The sequence below is a fragment of the Vombatus ursinus genome, unplaced genomic scaffold (genome assembly GCF_900497805.2).
Source record: "Vombatus ursinus unplaced genomic scaffold, bare-nosed wombat genome assembly UNPS02014489.1, whole genome shotgun sequence".
In the NCBI taxonomy this organism is placed as follows: Eukaryota; Metazoa; Chordata; class Mammalia; order Diprotodontia; family Vombatidae; genus Vombatus; species Vombatus ursinus.
The window spans coordinates 166043-194038 of NW_020954267.1; the positions used below are offsets into that span (position 1 = coordinate 166043).

A 27996-nucleotide genomic window follows, 5' to 3' on the forward strand; every position below is an offset into this window, starting at 1 on the left:
TTACTGCTCCACAAGGTGCTGAGGGAGGGGAGGTGAAATCCAGGTGAAATCTGCTCTTATCAAACGGTCAATGACCTTACCATCCCAGAGGGACAAAGCTCTGCACCCAGGACCCCAAAATCTTCTCCCAGATTTAACCCAGTCCTTCGGGAGTTCCGTAGAAAGCTTCGGTCCTGGAAGGGCAGGAAGGTGCCCTGCTCTCTTACGCTGGGCTGCGTCTCTTATGCCCCAGCATGAGAAGGAAAACCAGCACACGGGAGGAGATTGAAGTGGCACTGAGTTGTTTTATTTCAATACACACAGAATGTAAAGAGGAGACATCTGATGCCCAACTGTGCAAACAACGAACTCTGGGGTTAGCAAGGCAGACAAAGAATCGAAAAAAGGTGAACAACAGAAAAAAATCCACCTGATGAGAGAGGGTTGTACTGGGAAAGTCCTTCCAGGCAAGGAGGCTGAGAGCTCACTCATCTCCCAGTCTGGGTGAGCAGCCTGACCTTGACCAAGGGGTGATGGCACTGAGGTCAATACAGCTCGTCCATGAAGGTCACTGTCAAGGGCACCACTCGGCTCCACACACACTTGATCTAAAAGTGCGACTACATATTATGAGCTATTAAAATGTAAACTCAAAAACAAACCAACAAAGCAAGAACGAAGGCATAGAGATCGTCAGCGGTTCCAGTAAGGCATCAGGGGGCTGCCGGCTCGGCCCTTTACAGGCTGGGCGGGCACAGTGCGTTTTGGGATTCCCCAGCAAACCAAACACTCAGAAACTTAACAAGAAGCCAGCAGCCTCAAGTCAAGGATTCAAAAATTGTCTTTCTTTTTTTTTTTGGTAGTATTTCATATAAAACATGAAATCAAGTTTTTTTTTCTTTAAAAAAGTGAGTATTTTTAGATAGAAAAAATATATGCTTCTCTATTTCATTAAAAAAAAAAAAGAACAGGGGCATTCAACAACAGTTGAGGAAACCCCCAAGCTCTGACCGGCCGTCCTGGGGCAAGTACATTAAGGCAAAGGCTCTCGGGCTTCTGTGCCTCGGCGACCGGCAAGGCCTCGGTCAGTGCGATGGCCTCTCCCTTACAGTGACGGAGCCATCTTCCATGCCAAAGTAGACTCTTTCAGCCATGTTAATAAAGAGACCCGTGTCCACGACTCCTACAAGAGACAAGGAAGAGGCAATGTGTTGCACTGTCCAGACAAAAATGAAAACTACCATGAGTATCCTTGCTACAGCAGGACTAAATGAGCTCAATGAGATGATCAGCAGGCCCTGCCAGATCTGATGCTCTATGGTTAAATGCTTCCGCTAGTACAATCAGCAAGGGCAGCCACGAGAGCCAGCCTTGGACGAACGAAGAGAACTTTAGTTCTGCCCCTCTCATGCTGGAACTTCAGACTCCCAGAGTGGGAAGGGACCCCAAAGCAAAGCCCCCACCCCTCCCAGACCGCCTTGTCTCACTTCAGGACAGCTCTAGTCAACTGGCAAGCTCTTTCCTAACATCGAGCCTGCGTTCAGAGATGCTGTCCTGGGGAGAAGGTGGGGAGGTCGTCACAAAGAGAACGAAGCCAAGCCCCCTTCCACACGGTAACAACCCCTCCAGTGCTTGTTGTGGGCTAGAGTCTCGCCAATCTTCCCTGCGCACAGAATCTGACCGCCTTCCTCTGAATAGACACCAAAATCCTCCCTCCAGTGCGGTGCACCCAGAACTGAGGACAGCACGCCGGGTGTGTGAAAAGAGCCTTTCCGAGAAGGCCCCTCATGGCCCTACCAGCCACACCACCTCCTTGCCGGGGCCCTTCCTTCACCCCTTCGGGGCAGTTCTTGGATGGTTTTGCCGGTTTCAACGATGTCCAGGACCCTCCAGGGAGGGCACAGAGAAAGCTTCTCAGAGAGAAGCTGTTTCCAGTAGGCTGAGCCCACAGACTCCTTGGCGCCTTGAACTCCTGCTCTCCGAGGCTACCCAACAGACCTCCACCTGGGCTGCCAACTGGATGTGTTTCACAAGTTCACTGAAGGCCCTTGCTCCGTCACTGCCGGGCATCCTTCAGCTTCTCTCCTCACCTGTGAAAGGGGGACACTGGACTAGATTCTCCCTAAGGTCTCTTCCAGTGTCTTCCACACTCCATACTCCTGTTCCACCACAGAGTCTCTGCATTCACGACAAAAACGGAGCCCCAGAATGGGAGGGGGGACTCCTTGTGAGGGAGGCTTGGTCTGATACCTCCTGAGGACCCTTCCCACTAATTCTGACTCCCTCATTCTCAGGCTGGAGCCAAGTTCCTCCACCAGGCTGCAGGGAATTTATCTTTTTAAAGCAAACCTATAATGAGATGAACCCAGGAATGCGGAGTTGTGGGGTCATGGTTCCTTTTAACAAAGACAATGACAAAACAAAGGCAAGCTTTAGCAAAGCTCACGAAGGATGGTACATGGCCTGAAACTCATGCCCTAAGAGGTAAAGAACTGGGCACGTGGTGCAGCAATGGAGAAGATGAGACTGAGACACAATGAAGGCCTCCCCTGGAAGAGAGAAGGGCCACCAAGAACCACAACCAGAACCAGCATGTGGGAACTGCCACAGCTGGGCGTCAGGACAGACGTCCTACCAGTCAGAGCTGTCCAACGAGGCATCTGTGCCCTTGGGGGGTGGAGGGCTGCCCCTCACTGGAGGCCTGCAGGCTAAGGCCAGCTGGGTACTACTTGGCCATGCCATCCAAGGGATTCTGGTACAAGGTACAGGCCGTACCAGACGGCTTCAGAGACCCCTTCCAGCAAAGAGTCTGTGATGCTGGCACCAAGGAGACTAGCAGTTCCCTAAGGGCAGGAACCACCTGCCTCACTCAGGCATTTGGATCTCCAACGCCAGTGCCTGGCACACAGTAGGACCTGACGTAAACGCCTGCAGACTGATTGCTACCCAATCCTCTCCATGTCAAATGCTGTGACATGAGGGAACACATGTGAGATTTAGCAGCAACAAGAGAAAACAGAGGGAAACAGAGGAGCTGGGTTCCAGGCCTGCCTCTGACATACACAGGCTGGGTGGCTCACCCATGAAGTCACATCTCCAATAAAGGGCAGAGACAGGCTGACGTACAAACAGGAACCAGCAAACCAAGACATTAAAATCCTTCCTACAATAGGGCCAATATTCCAGGCATGATGTCAGCTTCAGAAGAGCTACTGGAGCTAGGGCTGGGAGGAGCGGGGTTAATAAACTACTAAGTACAAGCTCTTACTAATTTAAGGATCCCTCTGAGGCCTAAGTCTATTTTCACATGGAAAAAAAAAAACTTTCTCCTATGAAATGTGAACTCTCCTCTTAAGTTCTAGGATGCAATCTACTGGATGGGGGGGAGGGGGAGAGAAGAGTGAACTCTGGTGACACAGCCCTTAGTCCTAACCGAATCCATACTCACTCTTTCTGCGTCTGGTTTCTAAGTATCTGAGGGGCAGCCACAAGAACAGGGATGACACTTCTCGTGGCTGGTCCCAGGATCACAGGAAGGCACTGCAAAGCGGCAGCTCTGGGACGACGCATCAGGGAAAAATTCCTAACAGGTAAGAGCTGCCCAAAGTAGAATGAACCACCCCCCTGGGAACCTCCAGCAAAAGCTGGACAACCATCTGTGGATACACCGGAGTCAGACTTCATAACCTTGCCTGTGCCACGGACAGCCCCAGGAAGTCTAGGGATCCCTTCTCAGAATCATGTTCAAATGAATAAAATCCACGGTATTACAAAAGAAATCAATTCTATTGAGATACAAATATCAACGCATCTTAAAAAGCTAGTTGATGGCCCCCAGGGTCAGAAGCTCTTCTGTGATTCTATGTCCCTGATGAGCCCAGGCATCTCTCATGACAACACAGCCCGAAGAGGGAACCACACATTGCTGGGACGAAATTGCCTGTATGTGGCATGTTAGTGCCTTCCAGCAGCCCGCTTAGCCTTGGTTTACTCATCTGTAAAATGACAGGGTTGGACCCCATGACGGCTAAGGTCCCTCCCCTCTACGTACTGGGGTCCAACAGCCGAGCCATGAAGCCTGGGCTCTGGGCAGGAGAAATGCCGCCCCCTGGTGGAGACCAGGAGAAATGCCGCTAAACAGGTACGGTCTGGCATTCCCCTGCATCTGGGGCTACCTTTCATCATTCAGGCTCTCACTGGGCCGTCTGCTCTCTCTGCTCTGCTGCTCTTCAGCGCCTCCATCAAAGGGCAGATGTTTGGTAAGACAGGCAGTCGTGTTCAACCCCATTCTCTGGCTCTGTTCCATAGAGACCACAGCCCCTGCTTCCTTGTAGGAGTGGGGGGCTATGGGTGTGGAGCGCTGCTTACCCACTCAGATCCTTCCTTCTCATCGTGATGATGGACTGTGCCCCCCTTTCATTCTCCATTCTAAAGGCTAATTTGAGGGGGGAACACTGGGAAGTGACGGTGATATAAAAAATCACCAGTAATGGCTTTTATGGCTGGGTGTGAGGAGGAGGCTGACACTGGTCTGAGGTGAAGGCTCTTAGGATCACCTATGAGCATGGCGTGTTTCCATGCTTCTCCCACCCCACCCCACCCCAGAGAAGTGAGAACCCCCTGGGGTCCTCGGGGAAGGACTCCACCTCGCCACAGGTGGGCTCAATCCTGCCTGCTTGCCTCCTCTGCACCTCGCTTTCCCCTTCTACACAGACCAAGGCCTGGACCTGTTGGGACAGGGAACTCTCAGGACAGAAATCTCTGGCACCCTCTCTGGAGTTGCTGACACCACTGAGAGGTCGGGGGGCTTGTCCACCAGGGTCCCACACACCCACCTTGCCCTGGCTTCGAGGGCGGCCCTCATGTCTCCACAGGCTGCCTCCTTACGTGGTCAGGAGAAAATAAATAAAAATAAAATGAATGCTCCTGCCTCCCTATAAAGTAGGGGTGATAATTAACAGGGCCCATCCACAGGCTCCAACAAGGCAATGGAGATGAGCAGCTATTCCAACTACTGAAGACAGCGAGCAGACCTTCTCTACTCAGCACCGTGCTGGCCCAGGGACACACGGCCGAGGCCGCTGCAAGGCCGCTCCTCAGTTAAATCCCATCCTCCCTCAGCTTCTGTTTGTCCAGGTAGAAAACGGGGTCGCAATGGCCTGCCTCTGATCGGAGTCAATGGGGGATGAGACAAGATCATGTATTTTTTTAATACGTAGAATAATATGTATATATATATATGTGTATATATGTGTGTGTGTGTGTGTGTATATATATATAGACATATACATATACACACATATATATAGTTTAAGTTCCTAGGAATAAACAGTCACAAGACAGCCCCTATCTACATCCCCAACATTCAAATGGCCTCAGAAAGGAGGCCCAAATTCTGACATCTGCAGAATTTGAAGTAAGAAGATACAGAAAGTTCCTAAAAACTAAAGAAATAGTCCAGACGGTCTCTATTTTCAGCACCCACAGGCACCTGGGACAAAGGTGGCTGTCAAAGCTTAGGTCTGGTTTACACACACACACGTGCGCACACGCATACATATACACACACACACAGACACACACACGTGTGCGCATTGTTTCTGCCACAGGCTGGGAGACTCCCTGGCCACCTGATCCAACACACACCTGAACCAAAACCATGCAGGTTTGCCTGCAAGACCTTACCACCTCCTGACTCATCCTGCCTTTTTAAGGACATCGAGCCTGAATCTAATCCACACTGACCCTAGTTCTGCCCTCTAGGACCAACATAAAGAAACCCATTCCCTCTTCCATGAGGCAGCCTGGTACGCTGGAAAGAGCCTTAGGTCTGAAGACAAAGGACCTGAGTTCGAATCCTCTCTCTGACACCATATGTGCGAACAGGGCCAGCGCCTCAGGTACCTCATTTGTAAATGAGGAGGGCTGGACAACACGACCCCTGGGGTCCCTTCCAGCTCTTCCCCCTCCAGGCTCATCATTCCAGGTTGGGGCAGGGGAATGGGGACCAAGGACCCCAAGGGCTCCCCCGCCCAACACTGTTGGGTTACCTGGTATCATTTTGATGGCTGTGTTCACTTCACTCCATTTATGCACCCGGTCAAACTTCCAGTCCAGCAGAAAGTTTCCATTATCCGTCACCACAGGGCCCTAAGAAGAGGCATCCATGTTAATGAGGGCCCTTGGGACGAGAGGAAAGCAGAGGCAATCCAGCTTTCCCTCAGCAGTTTGCCCCCGAAGAGAGAGAAAGAGAGAGAGAAAGCTGCTCAGTGAGCAGCTGACCAGCCAGCCAGCCGCAGACTGACCCCAGGAAACACCGCCGGTCACTTACCGCCTTGCGCTCGGCCATCCGAAGCTCTGCCACTCCACCGAACATCCGGGACAGGGCCCTGGTCACAGGGACGTATGCCATTGGGATGACTTCAATGGGAATTCCCTTCAGCCAGTGGTCACCAAGATTCTTTGAATCTTTCCTGTGGAAACCAGGTCAGACAAGAAAGCCAAGATGACTGCTCTCAGCACCAACAGCGACGTGCTTGGTGGAAATCAAAGGGCCTGAAATCTGGGGTCTCTCAAGAACCTCAGCGACGTGTAGCACGTCAGTGGCCAGCCTGCAGAGGAGGCAGGAAGGAGGAGGGCCCCACCAGTGCGTCACCACAAACACCCTACGACAAGCCTGACATTCATCCCTCCCGCTGACCCGTCCGTCTGCAGATTTCCCTACGTTCTGGCTCCCACCCTGGGAGCTCACAGGGCAGGCTGACCACCATGAGGTTAGAGGATTTGCCGCACCTTCAGTCAGTCTCCATGTTGTATGTCGCCAAGACAATGTCAAGTATACATCCACCATCTCAGGTCTTGCCTTACCTATAATCAGCAATAACAATGAAACATTTGGCATAGCCAGCAACAATCTTCTCCTGAGTCAGACAGCCTCTGAAAGTGGGAAGAAGCAAAACAAAAAAATTAAGAGGGGACATTAAATTACGTCAGGTCTGGAGAAACCTGAAAGCCAACTCCCACCCTTTCTGGGAAATGAAATGCTTAGCTTCTAAGAACCATTTCCAAGCCCCTGAAGCTCTCTCAATGGACCTGGCTGTTACAAAAGCATTAGTGCATGTTGAGAAGGAAAAGGCTAGACAACAGCCCTGCTATGAGAAAAGGGTAGAAAGCAGAGAAGCAGAATTCAGCCCAAGAGCAGCAAGAATGTCCAAACCCTCAGAGATGCGTGTCCCTAAAGAAGGACATTCTGGGAGGTAACAAGGTCCTCCCCTCTTCCTAGAGTTCTTCAAACAAAGTGCAGACGACCACGTCCCCGGTACAAGTTTCCTCATCTGCAAAATGGGGTTGGACTAGATGGCTGCTAAGGGCCCTTCCCACTTTAATTTAGGGTCTTACGAATTGGTTCCAACCTGTCACAGAAAGGACTTTCTCCCCCACGTACGCTGATGATAACCTGAGGCCCATTCCAATTCTCTGATTACATATTCTTATTTCCAGTCCACTCCAGATGAAGGCACCCTGAAGCGTCTACACGTAACACACGACCCTCCCTCCCACCTCCAGTTCTGCCACTACGGCTCCAGCACCCAAGGCCCATCTATTCCTTGTCAGTTCGGACATTAGCTAGGATAGAGTTAAGCATTCCCCAGCAAGCTTCCCAGGGGGATTTGACTGATCATGGGCAAGGACAATGAAATTCACGGAGACTAGGAAATTTATTTATTTCCCCTGCTACTGAAGAGAATTCCAAGTCGGTCACCACCAGGCCTTCCCTTTAGAATGGAAGTGGGGGGGATGCCATTCCTCGTACCCGATTCCTAGCTCTAAGTACAGGACCTGGCACACAGGAGCTGCTTCATAAATGCTGACTGATAAATTAGTAGTTAGTAGTGGGCCAGGCCACCTACTAAAACCAGAAGCTCTTCTGTAAAATGGAGCTGCATAAAAATTTCTGAACGTTTGAATAAAACGGCCAGGGTTCGGAACCTGCCATTTCATGGAAATAGGGAGCTCCCAGACCCAACACCTTCTCTACATCTGATGGTCCTAGAGAGTGACCCAGGGCTTGTAAGAGGCCAAGTGATTGCCCAGAGTCAAACAGCCCATGTGTGAGAGAGAACTTGAACCCAGGTTTTCCTCCACCCAAAGTACTTCAAGTGTATCACCTCCCAGGATTCTCGGTCAACTTCATTCAGTAGCTACTACCCAGAATCCAGACCCTTCATTTCCAGATGAAGCACTTGTCCAGAGTCATCCAGCTGTCAATCAATGAGCAAATAAAGTTCCTACTATGTACTAGTCACTAGTAAACTAGGAATTGGGGAGAGAGGGTACAAGTGCAAACAATGAAACAAGCCCTACTACTCACAATGAGCCTGCATTCTAATGGGGAGACGTGTGTGTGTGTGCGTGTGTGCGTGTGTGTGTGTGTGTGTGTGTGTGTGTGCGTGTATGAGAGAAAGAGAAAGAAAGAAAGAGAGAGAGAAAGAGAGAGAGAGAGAGAGAAAGTGAAAGACAGAGAGACAGAGAAAGAGAAGATCTGAATCCAGGTCTTCCTGAAGGCAAGTTTAAGTCTCACTGTACTGTAGTACTATAGCTCCTGGACCAAATAAATCCTTTATACAACCCTCTTACTGCACTTAGAGAAGGTGTGTGAATCAGGAGCTGGAGTGTGGCCAGGGGCAGGGAGGGCACTAAATAAGGCAGAGGAGTCCAGGCCTCCATTGGTGAATGCTTCTGTCAACGGGCCAGCAGCTAGGGGCAGCTAGGTGGCACAGTGCATAGAGCACAAGCCCTGAAGTCAGGAGGACCTGAGTTCAAGTCTGGCTAGCTGAGTGACTCTGGGCAAGTCACTTAACCCCAATTGCCTAATTAAAAAAAAAAAAAAAAAAAAGAAAAGGCTAGCAGCTGCCAGGCAGGGCTATAGCTCAACAGGTGGGCCTTTGCCTGGAGAAACCAGAAGCAACTTAGGATCACAAGTTTGAAGTTAGTAGACACATAACAAATGCTATGCCAGGCCCTGTGCTAAGTACTGGGGACGTAAAGAAAGGCAAAAGACAGCCGCTGCCCTGAAGGAACTCCCATTCTAATAGGGGAGCCAGCAAGCAAACAGGTATGTACAATATGTGTGTGCAAACAAGCTATGTAGGATAGACAGGAAATAAAAGAGAGGGTGGGAACAATGATGATGATGACAATAGGGGTAGATAGTAGTAATAATAATGATAATAATGATAGGGGTTGGACAGGTTTCTGGTAAAAGGTGGGATTTTAGCTGGGACTTGAAGCCAGGGAAGCTGGAAGCTGGAGATAAGGAGGGAAGAACATTCCAGCCCTGAAGGAAAGTCAGAGAAAATGGAGATTTTGTGGCTGGAAGAGATCTTAGAAATTATCTAGTCTAACCCCCTTCATTTTACAGATAAGAAAGGCCCAGTTAGGTGATAATATAAATAATGGGAGTCAAAGTCAGGATTTGAACCCAGGACCTCTCGCTCCCAACACAATATTTGTGAATACAATTACCACTTTCCCAGACAAAACAGCTGAGAATGGCTAGAGGAGAGAGCCAGGAATGGGTCAAGATAGTAACTAAGTCCCTAACACCCAATGGGTGGGGTAAGACAGCAAGAGAAGCACATAAAAACGGCTCAGAATAAAAACAAAGGTTCTTAATTGGCACTGAGCAGTTTGTTTTTGTTTATAACTTGCTCTAAGGGTGTGGCCCTGAGTCTTTAAGAAGGGATCCCAGAGCTTAGGGGCCTCATAGGAACAAAGCTGGTTTGTTTTTTATAGAAGCCCCACCAAGGCTGGGCTGTTCCATGAGAGCTGGCCTCACTCCCGGGCCTGTGAACCCTTCAACTGGAGGTCACCACCCTCTGAGCAAGGCTCAGACCCGGGGGTGTCAAGCCTGTGTAAAGATCAGACCAGTTTATTCAAGGTCAAGAAAATGCAATTTGGAACGAAGCGCTGTTTTATTCAGACAGGGAAGTTCCATGAGGGGAGTTACAAGAGGCCATATACACTCAGGAGGGGAGGTTGTGTAGAGAGACGGAATAGCGGGTGGGTCAGGAATTACTTACTGCAGGATGGCAGCATTTTCCTAGAAAAATCATAGGATCGTGCAGGCCACCTCTAGCCAAGGGGAAGGCCACTGACCTGGCCCCTAATCAGGGTCACCTGTAGGGTTATCAGACTAGCCGAACTGAAGGGAGGGAGGGGTTGCAGAAGAGTCCTAGGGGCTATCTCTGTCTGAGAACAGGGGCAGCTAGAAATTGCTGGGCTCAGCAGAGATTTCCAGGAGTTTACCTTGGGGGGAGGGAGTGATGAGAAACTGCTAGTCAGAACAAGGTAGGGGTCCCAGAGCTTCCCAGGGAGGAAGGGGAGAGTAGGGAGTTGATTCACCTCCCATATCATAACCAAGTTCAGCGATGGACACACCACAACCCTGATGAATTCTGAGTAGAAATCTGAAGATATTTGTCTGGCCAGAGATCCTGGCCCCTAACACTCACCCGCCGCCTTTGATGAGATTGAGGTCAGCATCTACTTCATCAGCACCATCAATAGCAAGATCAAGCTGTTGGGAAAGAAACCAGGGTAGATGACAGAGGCAAATGAAGTCTGAAACCGAGCCACAATCAGTCAGAGAACAGCACACGAGGTGATTTTTAAAAACTGAAAGAGGGAAAAAACCCATGATTTTGAACAGCTCTTGAATGGATGGTCCATGGATGAGGACTGAACGGTATTACAATAGCGGGAACGTGGTTCCAGCACAAGCCTTATCCACACTGGATGTCACTTCTCCTCCCTCTCCAAAGTCAAGCTCTCCCAACTATGCAGTCACTGGAGGTTAGCACTGGAAGGGACCCTGGAGCTATCCGGGACAAGCCTCTGCTTCAGAACACCGCTCCAGGGGGCCTGTTCTTTAAACAACTATGGCTGCAGGCAAGTCTATCCTCCCGTTATTTTGGCCCTTCTCTCTGCAACCACAAGGAATGAACCGAACGGGACCTCTGCGGCCAACCCAGGACTTCTGGGCTGATGGTCACACACAAGGAATCAAAGCGTTCTCCTTTTCTTCACAAACACCTCCCCTACCTCAGCCCACAGAGTGAGTGTGTGCACACATACACATTCACTCACACAAGCGAGAGAGATGGACACCCGTCCATCGCCCCAAGGTAAGAGCCATCGACAGACACATTTACAGTATGGCCTCCTAGGGCATCAGTTAGCTGGGCACAGATTGAATGCCTTAGTAATTTCCTGGCCTTCCCAATCACTTACTCCCAGGTTCATGGGATGATGACTCCTGTCCCACGTCCAATTCTCTCCACACTCAAACCCTGGCACCAAGTGAACTCATCTCCACAGAAAAGCTCCTGTCTGAGCTCCAAGTCCAGGCCCCTCAAACTCAGGTCCCAGCTGCTGTCCCCAAGCCCCTCAGGCCAGACTCAGCTTGGGTCCCTTGGCCTCCAACCATCAGAAGACTAAGCAGGCTCTCCCCCAGCTCTGCCTGCCCACACCTTTCTAATCTCCCAGTCTCCAGAAGGACTTCTTCCTCCCTTTTCCTATCTGCTCCAGCATCTGTCCAGAACCTTCTAACTAGCCCGATCTAGGGGTCCCACCTCCCACACGACTTCACAGACCTCAGAGAGGCAGAGATGCTCCCAGCCCAGTGCCCACCTTGGTGTGAAGGCCTTTAATGAGGAGGAACCTAGTACCTCCCCTCCGCTTACAGCAAAAACGTTCTCATTCACCGGCCCTGAAGTCAGGAGGACCTGAGTTCAAATCCGGCCTCAAACCAAACACTTGACACTTACTAGCTGTGTGACCCTGGGCAAGTCACTTAGCCCCAATTGCCTTAAAAAAAAAACAAACCCAAATCCTTCTCATTGTTGGTAAGTCAGTCTTCCTGACATCCTGCCTCAGTTGGGCTCCTGGCACCTTCTGCCTTTGCTCCTGGGTGGGCTCTCTAGCACCAAAGAAACGAATTCTAAATCTACTCCATGAAGCCGCTATCACGTCCCTTCTGAATCATTTCTTCTCTCCAGCAAAGTGTCTGGTTCCTTTAAATGATCCTCCTAAGTCTGCAAACTAGGGCTCCTCACTCTCTCCCAAATGGACAAAGCATGTTGGGGTCTGAAGGGGCTGCAGGCTCCCCATGGGAAGCCCCAAAGCTAACAGGAGCCACAGCTTCCAGAGGTGATGGCCTCCTGGGCTTTACCTTTGCCGGGCCTCACTGGGTACTGAGTTCAGGGCAGTGCTCAGGAGGCCACCCTTAGTCCACAACCTGAGGGCTGGTAGAAGGAGCTTAGGCCAGAAGAGGCAGGACAGGCCTTCAACCCTGTGACCAGGTGTTGTGTGGAGGAGGGCTAATGGGCAGAAGCAGCAAACAAGGCAAACCAGGCTTGCCCTAACAACTAGAACTGCCTCCAAGCAGCAAGGGCAGCCTCAGGAGGTGGTGGGCACCCCCTGGGGCGGTCCCAAGCAGACGGGGGATGAGACCACTTGGGTGGAGTTCCAGTGGGGCATTCCTTTGGCACGTGGGTTGGGCTACATGGCCGCTGAGGGCCCACCAACTTCAGCTCAGACCAGAACTGGCCAGTGCTGCTGCCTCTTTTAATCTGACACAGACCGAGGGCGTGGTCCCCAAAGCATGGGAAGGAAGGAAAGGGAGGCTGTGAGAAGGATGAGGCCTCCTCCTTACCTCTGGGTGGCGGTCCAGGTCACTTAGGGGTAGGCCGTTCTGAAGAATTAGCTGCCGGGCCTGCACAAATGAAGAAAAGGGCCCATCATTCACATTTCTTCTAAATTCTTGACTCTTGGAACTCCCCCCCCACTCCAGTTTCATATGCTTTGCTTTGACATAGGCTTTTCTCCAAAGCCTAATTAACTCACCAAATGAGGGTCTTCTCCCCAAAAGACAAACTAGGAGAAGCTAGCCTCTGGAATTGATGGACGAGGGTGGGAGTGAGGGTGTGGAATTCAACGAAGACATGGGACACTTTCTTAAGGCTCCCTTCCAAGTCTCTCCACTCACAAGTCAGGTAAGGTACACATGAGGGGTGTGGAGAGAGCAGGGAAGCCAGTGTCTACCGCAGAAAGAGTCCCCAAGTCAGAGGCCAGAGCTATCACCTGGGGGACCCTGAGTAAGCTCACTTCAGTTCTCCAGGCTGTTTCCTCTCTGTCACATGAGAAAGCCAGCCTAGAAGGCTTCCATCCTGTCCAGAACTAAATCCACTGCTCCAACCTTCCTCCTCCAATGAGCCTGTGTCTCTGTTTTGTATATCCCTCTATAAGTACATGTTGTCTCCCCAGACAGACTGTAAACTCCTCAAGGGCAAGGACTGTTCTAACTTTGCCTGTGAACCCCCAACACCCAGCAGCATGCCTGGCACATACTAGGTCCTTAATCATGACTTTGGTTTGAGAAAGTAACAGGTTGGCACCAACGCCAAACCAGGAGCTCCCCAAACCTGGGAACCAAAGTAGCAACGTGACAGAAAGTTTTCTGTTAAACAACCAAACCTAAAAAGCTTGTGAAGCCCTAAAAATGTTTTAGCAAATAGGTTCTGGAAACCCCTCACACAATGGCTAGTAGTAAAGATGACACTGTAAACTGCACTGATCACTGCCTCTGCTTTACAAAGCATCTTTGTCCAAACTGCTTAGATGGGGTCAGTGTGAGTTTCTGAATGCCACCAGGCTCAAGACAAAGCTTAGTGCTGAGAAGCCTCCCTTGCCCCCCATATAACGGGCACCACAGGAATCCAGAGCTACAGGGCCCTGCATACAGCAAGAGTTTACTAAATGTCCAGGCATCTATCCCAATCCTTTCTTTTTACTGATGAGGAAACTGAGGCACAAAGTTTTGTCCAAGACCACACCAGAAGCCTGTGATCCATCCATTAAAAAAGGTGGGGATCATGCCAAAGAAATATTAAGAGTGTGGAGAAAACCAGAGCTAATCATTAGCTCCTACTTCTGAGGTCACAAATAAATTGCTCTTGGCTTGCAACTCAAGCCACCAGCTCTCACCTCTTACTGGACCCGGGGCTGAGAGGCAGAGAAATGGGCTCCAGGTTCCTCTTACTACCTACATGATCTTGGGCAAGCCACTTCACTTTCCTGAGCCTCAGCTTCTCCACCTGTAAAATGACTAAATGGTCCGAGATCCCTTTCAGCACTAGATCTCGGGAGCCTGACTTGAACGCTGACCCTAACCCTCATTTGACAGAGGAAGAGGAAGAGGCAGCGCAGGTAGTCAGGAAGCCCCGGGGTCAGGTCCAAGCTCTGACCCACGTGGCTACGTATGCCCGGGCAGACCACAACAGTGTCTGCTCTGCACTGGCAGGGGCTCTCTCCTCGGCAGCGTCCTTACAGCAATGAAATCACAGGTCCTGTATAAGCCAGACTGCAGGGAGTCTGGAGGAAGTACCGACCCAAGAAGGCTCTTTAGTCTGAAGCCAAAGAGGTTTTCTGAGCAGGAGGGACAGGCTCAGTCGGGGCCCTGCGCAGCAGCCACAAACGTGGCCCAGAATCAAAGTGCTGTGGGGCCCACTGGTTCAGAGGGTGGTACTAGTGAAGGCCAGGTCAAGGCTTAATTCTGTCTGAGGCCTCAGAGGGCACGTCCTGGAACCCCACTGTCCTAAGTGGTGAGTGCCTCCCAGGGCTCACGGCATCTGCACAGACCCCTCTACGCTCTGCACTGGACCGCAGCCATCTTCTCTTCATCCCCCTCCTGCCAATCCTGTCCTCCCCACCCCCAGCTTTCTCGTTCTGGGACCATTACCAATACTGGGAAGAACGTCAATCTCTTATCCTCTGGCTCCACTCCCCGTCCCCATGTTGGCTCCATTCTAAAGTAAGCTACTGTTTGTATGACAGAACTTAGCAGGGCGCTTGGTGCCTTGAAAACATTGGATAAAATGCTCATTCATTCACCTCACTTCGAGGCAAGAAAGTAGACGGCTCAGCATGACCCATCACTACTATTACAGAAATCAGGAGCCTGGCCCTGGAGCTGAGCCTTACAGGGAGCTAGGAGAGGCCTGAGGGTGGCATCCCCAGCTCAGGGGCAGCCTGGGCAAAGCTCTCCCTAGAGGTGAGATGGACTGTTGTGTTCAGAGAACAGCTAGGACGTCACTTGCCCAGAGCACAGTGTGCTTGGATGTTATCATCACTAATCTAATTGTTGTTGCTATTAATGACAACTGAAAGCCTTTTACATTTGACATTTATTTGCTCATTCGATTTCAAAACCACTCTCATGAAGATAACATCCCCAATACCTATTTCCCAAGTCTTTTTATTCTTTTTTTTGGGGGGGGGGTGGTTAGGCAATGGGGTTAAGTGACTTGCCCAGGGTTACACAGCTAGTAAGTGTTATGTGTCTGAGGTCAGATATGAACTCAGGTCCTCCTGAATCCAGGGCCAGTGCTCTATCCACTGTGCCACCTAGCTGCCCCAAGTATTTTTATTCTTAAGATTGTCATGTGCTTCACATGATATATCATAATATGATATCGTATTGCTTGCCTTCTCAAAGGGGAGGAGAGTGACAGGAGGGAGGGAAAGAATTTGGAATTCAAAATTTTTTAAAATGAACATTAAAAATTTTTACACATAATTGGGAAATATTTAATGAAATGACATCTCTTAAAAAAAAAAAAAAAGTTAAGTGACGATGGATTGGCAGGAGACTTTTCCGCCTGGCCTGAAAGGACAAGGCCCAGTGGGTAGCTCCACAAGTGAGGCAGATTTCAGTTCAAAATAACAAACGTGTTGCTAGCATCTCTCCTTGTCCCAAAGTGAAATGGGCTGCCTCCATAGCTTGGGGGTCTCCTCTGCATTCCAAGCAGAAAACAACTGGATGAGCAAAGGCAGAAAAGGGCAGGACAAATTTGGGGGAATGGAGAGAGCCCCCTTTTGCTAGTGAAGAAGGTCTGAGATAGGCTGGAAAGGTTCCAACCCCTCTGTACATCTGCACAAACCATTCACCAGGCTTGCTAAGATGCCAGGGCTACACAAGGCAAATTCAACAGTTTCTGCCCTCAAAAGAGTCTCCGTTGGGGGGTGAGGGACACAAAATGCACATATCTAAGTATATGCTAATACAAGTCACTAGGAGCTGGAGTGTCATGTAGAAAGTGTTGCTTGAGTTGAGTTTTGAAGGAAATAAGAGATTCTAAGAGGCTAGGCATTTTCAGGGAGGGCAAAGACCCAGAAATGGGTGGACCAGAAAGCAGGAGGGGAGAGAGGAGTGATGTGCAATACGACAGTGAAAGGAGGTCTGCCCAGAGCCCTTGTCTTCCTGTCCTTCGAGGCTCAACTCAAGTGATGATGCCGCCTTCAGGAAGGCCTCCCTCCTTCTCTCAGTTCTCAGAGCTCTCTCCCACCTCAATTTCCCTTGTATACAATAATCTGTGCAGACGGTGTACGCATTCACCCCCTCTGAGGAAAGGTTTTCTCCTCTGTCTTTGTATTCTGTTGCCAAGCACAATGTCATGTATACAGAGACCATTCTAATAATTATTTGTTGGATCCAGAGGTAGGTTTGAGCCAGATGATGATAAGCCGGGAATGCCATGGTGAGTGAATTAACCTATATTTGATAGACAGTGCAGAGCCACTGAGGAGGGAGCAGATGTGATCAGAGCTCAGAATGGGGGCAACCCCAACCCAGAGTATCCAAATGCTGATGGAATGAACACGAAAAACAAAACAAGGGCCGCCCCAAGTGTGGAAAAGTCACAGAACCAGGCACCTACCTGAAAGGACGTAGGAATACAGACAACTTTCAGGTTTTCTTGTTTTACTCTTTCAGCTGAGGGGGAAAAAAAAAGCTTTGAATTCCTTCTCCATTTTTAATATGGAAAGCCATTAAAAAAAAAAAGCCGAGATATGCTTCAGATAAATGTTCCACATTGCTGGCAAGTCTAATCTGAAGGGCTTGGGTGGGGGGGAGAGAAACACTAAATTTGGGGTCAGGATTTGAATCCAAAAATCAACTCTGCTCCATAACAGTGGAGGACATTAGGTAAATCCTTTAATCTGCCGAAGCTGGTCTAAAAAGATAAGGACATCAGACTAAATGACCCTTCCGATCCTTTTCTTCTCCAGATTCCATGTGTGGGGCAATGGCCCTACTTTTATGAAGGGGGTATGGGATTCAGGGAGGGGGATCCAGATCGGCGGTTTCATCAGATGTGTGGAATTCTGAGTCTAGAACCTCTAACTCCACTGATGCACCTTTAGCTTGGGACCTCTGGACAATGAGGAAATCACATGCAGCTGGTATGTAACGGGCAGGATATCAGTTCAGATCTTCTGCCAAGGAAGCTGAACATGAAAGTTCACTTTAGGCAATTAAGCTCAAAATTCAACTTATCTGGCACAAAACTTGCACGTCAAATTCAGAGGACTGAAGTTTCTCCTCCCATTTTGGATCTTTCACCATAAAAATGAACAGAAAGCATCAAAAAAAAAAAAACAGTTCGTCTAGTTAAAATTGCAGGCACCTTCAATCTTTAAGTCATCCAAAAAACCAAATGTACCCAACACTAAACAAGAGACAGCTGTGGGCTATATGAGCCGACTAGACTATCCATGCTGTCAACAAGGCGACAGGTGGAATGCCTCTCAGTTGACATGTAATGACCACAGGCTCTAGGCCTTGGCTTTGGGGCACTTTGGGAGATGGTTACATCAGCCCCAAAGAGTCATCCAGTTGGTGTTTTATCACTGATGTAGGAAAACAGGTTACTAAAACCTGCTGAGCAGCCACCAAAGCAAAATAATCCCAGGGCTTTGAACAAACTGAAAGGGCCAGATCAGAATCTGGGGAGTGGCCTCAAGGACTCCAGGGTAAAGAGGAAAAACAACCGGGAACCTGGACTCAGGCCCAGCAGAGCTGTGGCTTCATCCGCAGGGCCAATCTTCCCTTTTCCAGCCCAAGCAGGTGATCCTGGTCGGACCTGGTCAAAGGCCCTAGCTTGACCTGAGAACTCCCATGAAAGACTGACCCTCCACCACCTGCCAAGGCACAAAGGCACAGGTCACAGCTGGTTCAGAGCCATTCTAGCCAGGCCCGTCAGTACATACAACCACCCACAAAGGAAGGAAAGAGGGTCAGGGACTGGGCCTTGAAGTGCAGAGACATGTGCATCAAAAAGGGCTTTTGAGGTACAAGGCCCCAGTTTAAATCCTGGCTTTGCCACTCACTGACCTCTGATAAGTCCCACAACCCCTGTTGACTTCAGGGCTTTTTTGTCCAGACGACCCTTGCCTTGAATGTCTCTGTGTTTATGTCTGTTCAATGAGATTTCCTCAATCTTCACTGTTTGTGCTACCCTGGTACTCGTCTCAGGAAGCGCCCTTTTGGGATAAATCTCATCATCCTGTAAGATCCACGGTCCTGGGACTCCACCTCCTCCCCATGTAAAGGCGGGCCCCAGGAAGCCCCAAACCTCCACTGCGGATGGCACTCAGCTCAGAACATCTCATTCCTCACCCGGCTGCACTACTCTGGGAATCTTCGACGTTCCCCCCCATATCCTGTTTGGGCACATTTCCTCCTCTCGGCTTCCGCTTGTGTGCCGTCTTTCCTCATTGGATTGGGTATTTGTACCCTGCTCCAGAGCCTAGCAGAATACTTGGCACACAGTAGGTACTAAACGTGACGACTGATTTGAGAGGGTTACACCAGAAGACTACTAAAGTAAGCTCACTTCCAGCTCTAAATCTAGGCCTCTGGGAGCTTTGGGGCCAATTCTACTCCTCTGACGCTAACATTAGAATCAGTGGCCAATGCCAGTCCACAAGCATTTCTTAAGGGTCTACTATGTGCCAGGCACCATGCTTAGTGCTGGGAGTACAAACAGAGAAAAACATGGTCCTTGCCTTTAAGAAGCCCACGTACTAAGGGGGCTGGCAACAGGCCCAAATTGTTTCCACAAGAAGATGCAGAGAGAGTTGTAGACAGAGTTCAGGAGTGAAAGAGGAGCCATTCAGCCTGTCTCAGGCTGCTCCCACCCCCTCCCAGGCTCAGCGGGGCCCCTTCACTGACCAAACCTGTCCACCCAGTCCCCTTCTCACTTTGGCACCCCCCCACCCCACCAAGGAAGAGCCCGGGGGCAGGCAGGCAGAGCAGGGGAGGTCTTTGCTAATTCTCTGATAACCTCCAGGCAGTCCTGAGTCTGAGAAGGAGAAAAAAGGGGCCAGAGACATACCTATCCTCTGCACGGCATGGACAATGGTGGAGCCGCTGCCGATCCCCAGAACTTGGTTATTCTGCCAAAGGTAAGGAAGAGCACAAAGATGTCAGAACCCCGCTCCAGGACCGCAAGCTCGTTTCCTGAGGTCTTGGAGTTTCTTCCTATACATGGAGGAGTTGTGTATCTTCCCCATTTCATGAGGAAAACCAAAGCCACAGATTACACCAAGGAAAGAGAAGAGAACGTGAACAGAATGTGAGTTCTGGAACCAACCCCACAAGGCTGGCCATTGAGTCCAGCCCACTCCCGAAAAGAGCACCTCCCCATCTCCACTGAGGGGGGCCGTCTTCTCCAAGGCAGCCACTTCACCTGTCCAGAGTTCCAGTGGGCAGGGCGTTTCCCCAATACCAAGTCTAGACTGACCAGGGACAGCACCGTAGACAGGGCTGTCAGCTCAGGCAGGATGGCACATCACCCTCCTCCCTCCTCTTGGAGGAGGTGCAGAGGACTGTGGGGTAGAGCTTCCGCCTGCCTGTGTTTGTTATAAGTATCCAGAAATGACCATGGAAAACAAAAGATAATTTTCAAAAAGACAGTAAGCCCCAAATGCCACAAGACCAAAAGTCGTCACCCCTGCTTTACCAGTTACACCCGGAGCCCAAGTACAAAAGTCAGGCAGGGCCCCCCTGCTCTCAAACCGCCGTAGATCAGTTAGAGACAAGCCCAGGGAGGGAGGGAAGCTAAAGGGATTGTCAGGGGTCAGGATGTAGATACCTCTGGCTTTAGTCCCTGGTAATCTACCGGGAAGGAAGCCCGCTGTTGTTTTCACATATGCCAATGTGTGCTGAGTGAATGAATGAATTTTGTGGTAGCCCCAGGGAATATCTTAGTTCTGGCTTCTGAAGTCCCCCAAAGTCACAAAGACTTAAAGAACCAGTCGGAATGGTTTGGAGCTCCTGAGCGCGTTAAATTAAGTGCCCGTGTCTTGCAACATGACACAAGGGCAAGCAAGAAGGCTGGCCCTGTAAGCAAGAAACCTACTCCTCCCCTTGGCCCAGCCAGTGCAACTGGCAAATCATCCAGCCTCGGTTTCACCTCCTGTAAAGAACGGGGTCAGAACAGCTGGCGTCTGAGGTGCCTTCCAGCTCTCAATGTGCAGTCCTCTGATACTCTGCCTCCAACAGGAGCGGCTCCGGCTAGACCGAAGCAAGCACCTTTTGAGGCAGAGGCCCATGAGAAAGTTTACAAAGTACTCTGTGCTGATGAGTTTTAGCCCAGCTGCCAGATTGCACTAACTTCTGTCTGCCTACCAACTGTGAATGGGGGCCAGGTGTGCACGAGGACCGAGGCCCTGAGCATGGCCGCCTGGCAACCTCTGATTAACGAAGCCCAAACCTCAAACTGCTCTCCCGCTCTCCCTGGCCCCAGGACTCTGCGCTGTAGGACCAAGCTGACTGTGACCTCCCTTCAGGTCAGCCTGCCTCAAGTAAACAGTTCAGTTTGTTGAAACTTCATCTCCTCTCAAGCATCCTGGATCTCACCCATGGTCCAGTTATAGACTAACAACTGACCCGGGCCGTGGGAAACCCTACACCTCGGCACCTGCTCTCCTAGGGCAGAGAAGGGTCCTGGAAGCGGCCTGGGACCTCAGATGAAGCCGGCAGAAGAAGACCACAGGCCTTATGGGGGAAGTTACAGGGCGATGAAGCAAGGGACGAGGACTGTGCAATAACAGCACTGAGAGGCCACCCTCCCGGAGGCCCACGGAGATCCCGCTCTCTGGCCTGAGTTCCTGTGACTTCCTCCCAGCACCGCCTTATCAACAAATGCCTTCGCTGGCATTTCCTTAAAGGGCCAACAGGAGTGCAGAAAGAACACTAGGGTCAAGAGACCTGGGACCTGGCTCTACCAGATAAACTGGGTGAAACAGAGTAAGGGTCTTTACCTGCCTCGGTTTCAGTTTCTTCACCTGGAAAATGATGATAGTAACTACACTACCTACTTCACAGGGTTGTTATAAGCGAAGGACAGAGACAGGGGCCAAGCTTATGACTTCTTTGGCATTGGGAACTCCTAAATGAGGAAATCCCTTCCACCAAGACAGGTCACAGGTGCTCAGAACACCAAGAAGTTAAGAGCCTTGCTGAGGGTCACGTGGTTAGTACATGTCAGAAGTAGACTTGAACTCAGGTCCTCCTGGTACCCAGGCTGGCTTTCTGGGCACTTCATCATGCTGCCTCTATTATGTTAGGACCTTATAAATGTTAAAGGGTGACATCACCATGCTGTTATTATTAACAACCTGGAAAATACTATTCACAAGTAAAAAATGAAAGGAATCCAAAGGCTTGTAGATGCCATCACTGCAGCTGGGGAGGAGAGGATCTGGTGCCAGCCTTGGTGGTGAGAACTCAGTTCAAACTCTCCCTCGGGGACCTGATAGCTGTGTGACCCTGCGCAACTCATTTCACCTCTCCAGGCCTCAGTTTCCTCAACTGTAAAATGGGATAATAGCAGCCCCTCCCTCCAGGGTGGTTGTGAGGATCAAATGAGAACACATGTAAAGCTCTTAGCATGGTGCCTGGCACACAGCAAACTCTCTATCTGCTTGAGCTATTTTTATTATAAACCTTAAAGGGCTTGTAAATATTAGCTGTTAGTATGATTACAAAACAGTGAGGAACAGTGGTGGGAAAGGCCGCTAAAGAGAGCTTGAAAGGAGACCTAACCTGTCCCAAGCAAATTTAAGGATGAAATGGAAGGAAAACCTGCAAAGATGTTCACAAGGGCAGCTCCCATGTTTGGAAGCCAGCATCCCAGGGCCAGACGTGTTTACAGAGGAAGTAGAAATGTCTTCGAAGAAAAGAGAGATGGGGAAAGCAGCCGGACGAGGCCAAGGATGCAGAGGGAAGTTCCCATGATGGAGGCAGGAATTTTGAGTGTATTAAGGGACTGAATCTCAAGGTATCAGAAGTAGTAAAAAAACACCAAAGGTTTGAAAAAAATATACAAGAACTTATTACTACCCCAAAGAGGTGAAACTAGCAATAACCAACCCAGAGAGAGGAAGCTGTGTAGTGAGTGGATAGAAATTCTACCTCTAGGGGCAGCTAGGTGGCGCAGTGGATAGAGCACCGGCCCTGAAGTCAGAAAGACCTGAGTTCAAATCCGCCTCTGACCAAACACTTGACACTAGCTGTGTGACCCTAGGCAAGTCACTTAACCCCGATTCTCTCTAAAAAAAAATTAATAATAATAATGATAGAAATCCTACCTCAGATCCACCCCAGCTACTACAATTTAGCCTCAAAGAGAAGGTGCCCTCCTGAACTACCAGAAGGAATTTCCTGACCTGGGAGCTCCCTATAGGAATGGAATCACAGGTCCAGATCCTGTCCTTATGGACCCATGGGCCTTTCCCATCAATACATAGTTATATGAAAATATAACTGTGAGAACAGTATTTATGAGAATGATCTTACTACACACATATTGCAGGTGCCCTTGATAAGGGTGTTAAAAGAGAACAGGTAAATTTTCACCATCTATAATCCACAGCAGATCACATCTCTACCATCACATGGTTGACTGAAAAATGTAGAAAATGTTCAGGATTCCACTGCAGTTGTCTGTTGACCATAAAAAAGCATTTGATTTGGTAGAGCAAAACACTACCTAAAGGTTCTCTTCCAACATGGTGGCTCCCATGCATGTGGCAAAATCCTTGAAAGATACTGACAGAGGTAGTAACCATGTTTGATCTCTCCAATTATTAATGTTAGATGAGAGAAGCGGGCAGCTAAGTGGTGTAGTGGATAGAGTACCAGCCCTGGAGTCGGGAGGACCCGAGTTCAAATCTGGCCTCAGACATTTACTAGCTGTGTGACCCTGTGTGACAGTGGATAGAGTGCCAGGCCAGAGTCAGGAAGACTCACCTTCCTGAGATCAAATCTGGCCTCAGATACTTACTAGCTAGGTGACTCTGGGCATTTAGGGTTAGTCACTTATCCTGGCTGCTTCCAAAACAAAACAAAAAACATTAGATGAGGGATAAGGCGTAAAGTCAAAGAAGCAAAAGGCTTACTGTCATAGAGGTCACTCAGTTCAAAGCACCAGTAAAAGAGGGGATCCCTACTGCATCTATAGTACGGATGGTGAGTGTGGTTCCCCAAATGCTCCTGATTGTAGACACCACTGTGATCACAGCATTAAGAAGTCATTGAACATCTCAGAGCTTCCTAAATGAGGATCTACAATCACTCTTAAGAACCAAGCCCATCCACGAACGAAGTAGATGGAAAATGCCCAGTGACCAGGCAATGATACGCAGCTCTTGGACGGTCAGCCCTGCTACAGTAGCACACCAATCTGGGGTGGACCCTACAAGAGGGGAAGGGGTTAAGCCCAGAGCTGAACAGGAGGAGGAGAAAGGGATGGATTGCTGCTGTTCTCTTAGTGACCCCAAGCTGCCCCCTGAAACAAAGACCTATCTTTTTTCCACAGAAACAGTCTTCTGGTGATGCTGTATTTTACAATAAGCTATGGAAATCTATACTCTCCTACGAATACAAGCTGAGGATTACTCAGAGGACAAGGGAGAGGCCCACGGTGGGCCAAAGAACTGTACAAGAGAAGCCTAAAGCTGTCCTCCAAGACCCGCATGGTCAGGATTGGGCTGGTCATGGAGTGAACCCAAGGGATAAGCCATGAACAGCCCACATGCTTCACTGGAATTCACACAACGTCGAATGGATGAATGAATGAATGAAGGGAACACTTATTAAATGTTTACCAAGGGCAAAGGCTGTCCAGGGCAGGGTCCAAGTAGAAGAGGGAGGCCCTAAGGATAGTGAGGAGGATGTCCAGAAGCTTTCATTCCAAGGATAACACTAATCACTGAATGAAGCCCCAGAACATCTCAGAACTATCTAAATGAGATCTCAAGTAAGTGCCTCAGCACTTTGAGCGGACTCCCAGCACAGATAACAGCTGCAAAGGACAGGCTGAACAGATGAACTTCAGTCTGTATCACTGAAGTGTAGAAAAAAGACTGGAGAATACCCACATTACAACTTGGGTGTGCTGAGGGCCTGGGGCAGGAGTGTCAGAGGAGATGCTCGAGACTCTTTCCATTCTAAATCTAAGCTCAACTACCACCCCCACCCACTCCCCAATGATAAATGCATATAGACAGATAATAATGATGAGTCTGATTGTACAGGGCAGTTAGGTGGGACAGTGGATAGAGTGCCACCCTTACTCAGACACTAGCTGGGTGACCCTGGGTGAGTCACTTAACCCTGTGTGCCTTGGTTTCCTCATCTGGAAAATGAGCTGGAGAGGAAATGGCAAACCACTCCAGTATCTTTGCCAAAAAAACTCCAAAAGGGGTCATGAAGAGTCAGACACGGCTGAAAAACAAGTGATTAACAACTGATTATAGACCTGTCCACAACCCACTACGATCTCAAAGAGATCCTTTTTGATTTGAGTGAGAGTTAGCACAGTGCCCCGTATACCGCCAATACTTAATAAGTATTTGTTGAATAAACGAATTTCAAAGGGAAGTAGAGACTGGGACAGCTTGAACATTTCATAAACAGAACTAGTGTGGGAAGCCAGGTCAGAATGCCCAAGAAACTCAATTTCCCCTCATAAGTAAGTCGTCACCCCACTGGACCCAGGCAGCAGTGATGGTCCGAAGGCCGGACGGGGTCCCAGTGATGTAAAAGCAAACAGTGCCCTAAAAGCTGAAAGCTTTTTAAAGAAACAAATTTTAATTAAGGGTTTTTTCCCAAGCACCTTGTGAGGCCCTTCCTGAACTTGAGGGCATCCTAGAGTCTCCTTCCCTTATCCTGAGATACCATAAAACTTCCCCCCTATCCTGGACCATGAAAATTCCTTGTCTCCCTCATCCTGTGTCATGACAACCCCTATCCCTCTCTAAGTTGCTAGCCCTCTTTCCAGAGCTAGCCTGCTGCTTTTGCCTCACTAAAGCTCCCCATGGTTACAAAGAAGGTCTAACTCTTTCACACCTGAACCAGCTCTCCCAGCTCCAAACCTCAACACCAGCGGCCTTCGGGGAGAGGAGGTCTGAGGCTACAACGTGCACGGACCCCACTACGGGACGCCCTCACCAGCTCGGCCAACATTAGCACACACGCTATCAGAACTTGGCCCCGCAGGACTCCGCTTCGAGACACGAGATGGCCTGTGCCAGGAAGCCTCTCCGCTGCTTCCTCTTCTCCTTTCGGTAAAGGCCCCCCAGGACCCGGTCCTGCACAAGAGCTTTGCAATAAAGAAAAGGCGCATCTGCTCGGGGAGGCGGGAAAAGGGGGGGCACGGCTGAGAGCACAAGTGGGGTGACTGCTAGGGCACAGGGTCACGACGAGGCCGAGGAACGCCCCCGGGGCAGGGAGATTCTACTCGGCTCCCCTCCAAGAGCGATCATGGGCATAATTACCTCGCTCGGAGGCCGTAAACGAACCCACGGAAACGGACTCCACCTTACTCCCCAGCCGGCTCCCCTCTTCACAAACAGGCATTTTTCGGGGTAGAGGAGGGGGGAGAAAAACCCAGAGTGACCGAGGCAGACCTCAGCCCACTTCGGGGCGAAGGGGCAAGGTGAGAGCGGCCCCCTGCCCCTCACCCGCCAAGTCTCGGCTCTGCACCGGCTGGAGGCTCCCTCGGACCCGGGCAGGGACAAAGGCGACGGCCAGGACGGGACGGGGGGGACACATGGAGCGGGGGTCCGGGGCGCGCCCCCCACAGCGGCCCGGCCCTACCTCCCAGCACGCCCCTGCACCTCCACACCACCGGGGTCCGGTATGGCCGGCCGGCCCGCCGCGTGGGCGCCTGGGAGGGGGTCCCCCGAGTCCCAGGGGGCTTCCCCGCCCCCCTCCCACTACTCCCGTCCCAAATACAAGTTTGGCTCCACTCCATTCCACAGGTGCCGGCGCGCTGGGCGCGGGGAAGGCAACGGTCCCTGCCCTCGAGGGGCTTCCATTCCAGGACCGCAGAAGCCAGAAGGGAGCGTGGAGGCTGCAGGGTGCAAGCAACCCTCCCCGCCCGCATTTACAGATGGGGAAACTGAGGCGGGACAGGAGATTGGCGAAGCTCGTCCGTGTCAGGGGCGGGATTCGAACTCGCCTCCGAGCGGCGCTTCCCCACGGCTCCTCGGCGCGGCCCCGGGTGGAATCGAGAGGGCTTCTCGGAGGAGGAGGGCCGGGCGCGGGGGGCGCTCACCTTCACGTGGTTCTCCACGGCCGCGCGGCCGGCCAGGCGCTTGGCTTCCTCGGTCTTGGACATGGTCCGGGCAGCGGGCGCGGGAGCGAGCGGGAGCGCGGGAGCGAGCAGGAGCGGGGGCGCGGGAGCGGGAGGGGCGCGCGCCGGGGCCGCGGCCGAGGCCACGATATGTCCGCTCCCACCGCCCGAGGGCTGGTGCTGGGGCGGCGGCACGTGCGGCTCTCCAGCGCGCCAGCTCCCCCCGCCCCCTGACGAGGCCCCGCCCCCGGCCCCGGCCCGCCCGGGCAGTGGGGCCAGGACCCGCCCGTAGAGCGTGCTGAAAGGCCCCGGGCGCTGCATCCCTGCTGCCGCCAGCCCAGCCGCGCCTGCCTCAGCTCGCCCCGCCCCAGACCGCCCCGGAAGTCGGGCCTCGGCCGGAGGGAGGACGCCGAGCGAGCGGGCGCTCTTGGGAAATGTAGTTCTGGAGAGGAGGAAGAACCCGCGGCCTCCCGGAAGCTCGGACTACTGGCCCCAGAAGGCAGCGCGCCTGCAGCCTCGCCCCCTGGCCGGGGCACGCCCTGGTTTATCCTGTCCTGGTCTGCGAGTGCCGGCTCACGTACTGGGGCCCCCAGGCGCGTTGGCGCTGAAGCTGTGTTCCTGGAGGCTGCGCTGGGACCCAGAGGCAGTGCGCGTACCGAGTGACTGGCCCGGGTCAGTGCGCTGCGGGGGGCAGAAGGGGGATGTGAAGGAGGGTCCTTTGATCCAGTCGTCGGTGTCCCACCCCCCCTCCCAGCCTATGAAACTGTGAGCTCCCTGAGGATGGGCGCTGCTTCGGCGTGCCCTCCGTGGAAAGAGCCGTGGATTGGAACCCAGCACCAGCCACGTACCCTGAGATGACAACTGTAAAGTTCTAAGTGTTAACGACCTCCGTCTGCCTTGGTTTCCTCCTCTGTAAAATGGAGGTGATAACAGCGCCTACCTCCCAGGGTTGTTTAGAGGATCAAAAGAAATGATACCACGGTGCTTGGCGCTAATAGCAACCTCTCGGCCTCAGTTTCCTCATCTGTAAAATGGGGGTAGTAACGCCTACCTCTCAGGGTTGTTGCCAGCGCAAAACGAGATCGCATTTGCCAAAGTGCTGTAGAAATGCTCGCTATTATTATCCCAGGCGGTTTGTTGACCTGAGTTTAAATCCCACTTCTGTCATAGCTAACATAGAGCACTGCATAAATGAATGGGGGAAAAAGCATTTATTAAGTGCCAGGCTCAGTGCTTAAGGGCTGGGGATACAGATACAGACACAAGAACGCCAAGCAGTCCCGACCTCCGGGAATTAACATTATAAGTGGAGAAGAACCGAACTTGGTTGATAGTGATAGGGTGGGGCCTGGGCGGAGGTAATAGAATTCCTGACTTCCATTTCCCCCGACCCCCCCCCCAGAAAAAAGACTCATGAGCCTCAGTTTCCTCGTTCGTTAAGGGAAGCATGGTAAGTAGTGCAGTGAGTTGCCATAAGGATTAAGTGATATAGTATTCATAAAATGCTTTACAAACCTTAAAGCTAGCTATC

The 27996-nt window shown here is 51.0% G+C and overlaps 1 protein-coding gene across 1 annotated transcript; it reads right to left on the reverse strand.

Moving 5' to 3' along the window:
- Positions 1-264: 264 nt before the first annotated feature.
- On the reverse strand, positions 265-26786 carry RPIA (ribose 5-phosphate isomerase A). Its single transcript, XM_027861176.1, has 9 exons — positions 26448-26786; positions 19218-19278; positions 16758-16813; positions 12695-12754; positions 10494-10558; positions 6847-6915; positions 6311-6452; positions 6030-6129; positions 265-1162 (listed from the first exon to the last, which is right to left on the reverse strand). Exons 1-9 carry the CDS (start codon positions 26784-26786, stop codon positions 1065-1067), a joined length of 990 nt encoding a protein of 329 aa, XP_027716977.1. The 3' UTR covers positions 265-1064.
- Positions 26787-27996: the final 1210 nt, after the last annotated feature.